The sequence below is a fragment of the Pinus tabuliformis genome, chromosome Q (genome assembly GCF_031772625.1).
Source record: "Pinus tabuliformis cultivar Carrire ecotype Pingquan chromosome Q, CPIR1, whole genome shotgun sequence".
Lineage (NCBI taxonomy): Eukaryota > Viridiplantae > Streptophyta > Pinopsida > Pinales > Pinaceae > Pinus > Pinus tabuliformis.
The window spans coordinates 570,128,414-570,134,413 of NC_142296.1; the positions used below are offsets into that span (position 1 = coordinate 570,128,414).

At 36.5% G+C, this 6,000-nt stretch overlaps 1 protein-coding gene across 3 annotated transcripts in view; it reads right to left on the bottom strand.

The window, feature by feature from the left end:
* Nucleotides 1–5,542, bottom strand: part of LOC149220732 (uncharacterized) — an 80,369-nt gene extending 74,827 nt beyond the window's left edge. For all 3 annotated transcript variants that reach the window (XM_089382844.1, XM_089382845.1, XM_089382843.1), the window contains exons 1-2: nt 5,418–5,542; nt 4,805–4,959 (exon numbers count right to left, since the gene is read on the bottom strand). In XM_089382844.1, the coding sequence (XP_089238970.1) occupies nt 4,805–4,959; nt 5,418–5,531 (269 nt within the window). In that variant the 5' untranslated portion in view covers nt 5,532–5,542. The remainder of the gene's footprint in view (nt 1–4,804; nt 4,960–5,417) is intronic.
* Nucleotides 5,543–6,000: the final 458 nt, after the last annotated feature.

Here is a 6,000-nt window from a genome sequence, read left to right on the forward strand (position 1 = left end):
TCTAATTTCTTGTCTCGTGCTTGATTGAGAGTATCTTCCTACATAGTTGAACGACCTTAGTGCTCTTGATTAAATACAAGTTCCATACCCTAGTATCCTACGTGCTCTTGATTATTAGGAGTCTCCCCTACATAGAGGGTTTGGTTCTCTTGATTAAATACAAGTTCCATACCCTAGTACATGACAAAATCCAATGGAAACATTGCAATCCCCCCAATCCTGAAATTCTGAAAAACAAATAAGTCTGCTTGATTTTGAGTGAGATCTAAAATTCTATTTTTTCCATATGAAATCCAATGAGGGCAAAACCACTCTCAAACATCCTAAGTCATTTCATGGTAATGTTAAAAATTTAAGTAAAAGGATGAAAATGAAAAATAAAGGAGAATGTCACTTTTACTTTAAGAATTTAACATTACCATGAACTACATATCAACACTAGGGCCATAGGCTTGAACATTAGGCTGCCCCACTCAAAAGATCCTCTTTTTTATAACTTCAGAGGCATCCAAAAAATATTTTAGTCGCCCAATAAAAAATTAGAAGTGAAAAAATTAAAAACAAATACAAGAAAAAGTAGAGTTAGAAGAGGAAACTTTGTCGTACGGCCTGCAAACGCGTTTCCGGTCGTACTGGCCACGTTTCTTCCTCAAGAAACGGGCCAGTACGGCCGGGAACGCATTTCTAGGCCGTACGGTATGAGTTTCCTCATTTTCGTTTCGTTTCCGGCTGGAAACAGACCATTCTCCAACGTTTCCTGCAACTTAGCTTTGGAGAGACCAACCCACTATTGACACATTCTCCAAGGAGCTCTCATTGGTTCTTTGAATTCCATAGTTTATCTTGCGAAGAGATTTTCTTGCAAGGATTTTCTTTGACATAGCTTGTATACAAGCAAATACTTCATAATTTAAAATCTCTTTAAAAATTGTACTTTCATTGATATATTTAGCTATTTAAGAGCATTTCCCAAACTAGCCAAGTGGTGGGGTTCACTCCCATCACTTGATTTGGTTTTGTATATTATTTTGTGCCATACTTACATGCTCTTTTACACTAATTTTGTCTTAGTTTTGCAGCCCATAGTTGAAGTTTTGACACAAGTGCCTTGAAGAAAAACTTTTGAACTCTAACTAATTTTCTTGTAGGACCTCTTCTCAGGCCAGGGGGTAACTCCTCAAAATGAATTGTGTTTTTGCATTAAGATTGATCATAGATATGTAGACTTGTAGTAACATTTCCAAGGTTTTGAAGAGCTAAGACTCAAACTTCTGAAAGTATTCTACCCTAATATGCCCTATGACTTCATTTGGTGCTCTACATGGCTTTATTTGGCCTCTTATCCCCGCCAAGTTTTGTTTCGACCTGTAAATACCCCCTCCTTCAATAGATTTTTGGCAATATTTGCAGATCATTTTGCCATCACTCATATCACAATGAGCCCATGCAGAGTCCTTGGCTTTTGGAGGCATGGCAGCGACTACTCAGCCCAAACGCTTTGTTGTTCCACTACTCCAACAAAAAATCGGCAGTCTCCAAGCTTACAATGAAGATCACAAAAACTATAAATGAGATGTGTGAGGCAAATGAGGGGAGACATGCTTTTAAAAGCTTGGAGGGGTTGTTTTTGGAGGGAAACAACCCCAGTTTCCCTCAAAATTGCTCCAAAACTCAAAAAAACCACTCACGTGGGATCTGTGGCCTACCTGGCAATAAACTAGTCGATTTATGACAAAATTGGCTAGTTTACGGAAAAACCGGCGGATTTATGACAGAACCAGCTGGTTTATGGAAAAAACGGTCGGTTCTGTCATAAACCGGCCGATTTATGGCCAGTTAATAGCAAACCCTAGCCTGAACAATAGATTGACCTGATTTTTCTAACAGTTTGATCCCTCCAGCCAATGAACCAACCAGTTTGACTAGTTTCTAGTTCGAACCAGCCGATTTTGAATACTATGGATTAGACTTATCTTTTGAAATGCATATTCCGGTAAACTAAATCATCCTCATCATACAGTGCCAATCACCCAAAAGGTGGCTACAACAATGCATTCCTAGTTGGGATGGTTAATTTTCCAAATTGCAGCCAAATCTTCAAGAAGAGACAGAAACTAGAATCTATTTTTGGGCATGACTGCCCTTAAATTAAACAAAAGGTGGATTTAAGAGGATCTTATTTCCTTCCCTATTTCCTTTTCTAGATCTATTATTTACAATAGCATCGTCTAGAAAATTATTTATTGAGATGCCAATTCAACAAATAGGTATGCTGAGACGCACATTTTACCAGTGTTCCAGAGGGACTCGCCCCCCCTAGGGGTCTAGTTTCCTCGCTCCCCCGCGCTCCAGGGACTTGGGGGTGAGTAGGGGACGTTTCCCCACGCTCCCAAAATGGAGGAAACTCAGGGGGACGTGCCAGGGAAACGTTTCCCTTCCCTGAGGGGGCGTTTCCGAAAAGGGGGACGTGGGGGGGCGTGGGGGTACAAGAGGGATCAAGAGGGGGCGTGGGGGGACGTGGCACACCTTTAATGCATTAAAAACCATTTTTAATTTTTAATTAACTAAACGCTGAACTTAATCTTTAATTAAGGGGACAGAATTACATTCATGTATGACGTTGTTTGTAGATTCAATTTACGGTTGCAGAACCGGGGACAGAATTACATTCACGTATGACGTTGTCTGTAGATTCAATTTATGTAAACTCATCCATAGTTTCATTCAAATTTTATATAAATTCCCACACCTGGCGTCAATAGCAACCAGTTACAATTTGAAAGTTCAAATAGTCAAAAAAATATTATATATATACTGTGAAAATTTTATAAATTCGTACTTTCTACTTGAGGAAAATTGCAACAGCACGTCTTCATTATTATGCCCTTCCCCATGCCTCCTTACTCATCCATAGTGTTCTGCTATCAAGTCCGAACTCATTAAGACACGAATATATGGGCAGGATTTGATTCCCCAATCCATGCTTGTCATTGCCAAATATATAGGCAGCATCATTTGATACCCTGACCTCTGCGAGCATGAAATTGGACTGAGCAGAGAGAGTGATATGTAACCGCAGTATATATATATGCTGCAAGTGATATGTAACCGCAATATATATATATATATATATATATAAGCTGCAAATCTACAGACCTGCATACGCTAAGGAAGCCACGGTGCTCACTCACCTTCTCTCAAAAGTTTGATGGGTCGGAAACCATCTTTTGAATGGAACTTGGTGTCACTCAAAGCTATTGGACGTATGTCAACCACCTGCTGAATTATTATATGCATTATTAAAATAGTTATAAAATAATAATTGAGAGAATGGTTTTTTTTCAAGTCATTTCTATGGTTAATGGCGGTTTGTCCTCTAAGGATGATACAGAAAATAAAATGGTTTAGATTTTGATTTTCGAAAGCCATTCTTATACTAGTTTGTTAGGTTGATATGATTGATATAGGTTTATATTAAGGTTAATGTTTTGTTAAGTTACACATTTATGTTTGTATTTACGTTAAGTGAATGTATATAATAATGGTTGGAATATTTTAAAATGTGATTTAATAAGTAAATAAATTTATTTTGTTTTTAATTAATTTTTTTAATTTATAATTTTATTGAAATCATAATATTATTTAATTGATAATATTTTATTTTTATTTATTTTAAAAAATTGAATTAGAATTTTATGATGTTGTTACTGTTCTCATGTCTATTCAATGTTATATATGCAAAAATTTGTATTTTCAATCTTGATGATTTGCTTTCTCAAGACATTGTTTTGGAATTTAAAAAAAAAAAGAAAAAAAAACAGCGTACCTTTTATAGTGGACTCAATTATTAATTAATAAATTATATTTTATATTTATAAATTTTTAAGACCCTGACGCTCCCCCACGTTTCCTAAAAAATGGTAGGAAGCTTTTGCATAGGCCGCTCCCACGCCCCCTCGCTCCCTCGCCCCCTCGTCCCGGAACCTTGGTGGAACATTGCATTTTACAGTGTGGATAAGTGGATGACAGTCAATGCTTCATATGTGCGTAACATTCTATGGTACCAAAATTTATTTTTTAAAAAGACCATGTAATTGTATATATAAAAACACTCAACCTCAATTTCTATATATACATATAAATACCAGCATAGATTTAGCCCATAGAGTTAGCTTAATTAGTTGTCACCAATGTTTCTGGGCATTTGGCTAGTTCCATGCCAGCAAGTGCACAGTTTGAACTTTGAATCCCCCTCAATGACGTACAATAGTGTATGCCAATGGGTTTACGAGGGATGCAATTCATGAAAATGGAGAAACATCCCCTTGGTTTCTCTGCAAGATTTTCCTCAGCAAAAAAAAAATATACTAACTTAGCTCCATTTTAACCCCAGCTCTATTAAGTGTTGAGCAAGATCAAAAAGTTTGAGGTGCAAATCTCAATTTTTTGTACCCTCAAAGACTACTTAACCAAACTGAAGCTGGCAAAGTTTTTTTAATCCCTCTCAACACTTAATAGATCTTAATAGAACTGAAGTTAAAATGGATATATGCTAATTGTATCTTCAGTGGCTACTTGAGATCTATGATTGCAGAGTTATATATTGAACAACTCTGAAGTTGTTTCTCTAATAGTATGTAGCATGATTAAATCCAAAACCAACCAAACAGACTCCTTGGAGAATGCAAACTACCAACTCAACTACTCCAAGCCACAACAACGCAGAAAAACCTTGAGTCAGAGACAATGAAGCAGTCCAAACTAAAACATCCATCTACAAGATATAGGTGTTCAACTCACATACCTAAGAAGGAGTTGCATGTCAGGTCCAGGATAACGAAGCTCGAGAGCTGTAGTCCCACCAGACAATGTAAAAGTATTGAGGCAGTCAACAAAAAGGCCCAAGCTTACTCCAAACCTTGGTCGCACTTCAGCATTGTAAGCATAACTACGGAAAAGCTGCAAGATATCAAATCCACAAAATTACCTACTTGAAGTAAGGTTCTTATTCAAGGGGTGATGCATAGAATTGAATAGCAAACATCAAAAGCCCATTATTTATTCCCGTTAACCAATATTCTTGCAGTTAAGACTTAAGTTTCATTTGCTTTACGGTCTACTTCCCACTCCTGATATGGATGTAATCATAATCATTATTCCCAGGATAAATATTTGGATTGGTAGAGCTCACTAAAACATGACTGTCGCAAAAATATTTGGATTGGTAGAACTGACTAGGACATGACTGCAGTAAAGATGTCACCTTTTGTACTAATAATACCTTGTTAGACATTCCAATAAACATATTTCCCTTCCAAAAAGAAAATAATTCAAGCCCCTGACATTTGAAAATTGATAAATAATTTGAAAGCTTTTGAGGAAAAACGTTAAAATCACTCAGAAAAATGATGTGGCACCTCTTTCCTGAAATAAGCTCGTGCTTGAAGGCATCCTCGTTCTTCTACAATTATCACAAGTCCATGCTCTGACAACTCAACAAGTGCATCCTGCAAGGAAAATAGGGATGTCATGGCTCACAAACTTCAAGCTGTTCATTTTAAATATCAGACATTATTATAGATATTGCAAAGTTTGATACATGTTATGAATATGGCCCACTATATTATATTCTAGAACGAAGGCAATTTCCCACTGAATGCTTATTTGGAATCTGTTCAATCATGATTTAGTAATGAAGGAGAGGTCAATCATCATTGACCAATTTTCCCTCTACAATGGAATTAAAACTTTCTAAAGAACACACTTGTGACGAATAAACTTTCACGAACTGCCTACATGTGATAAAATTCACAGATATCTACTTAAGAAGTTTGCATTCTTATGCAGACTGAATTTATTTTTGAAATAATAGCGAAGGCTAACATACCTGGATGCTTTCCACAAATGACCTTTAGATAATTAGAGAAAAAATACAAATTGCAGAAACAAAGAACTAAACTATTCTTCAGTGGGAAGTTTATCTTGAATCGTTTAAACCAT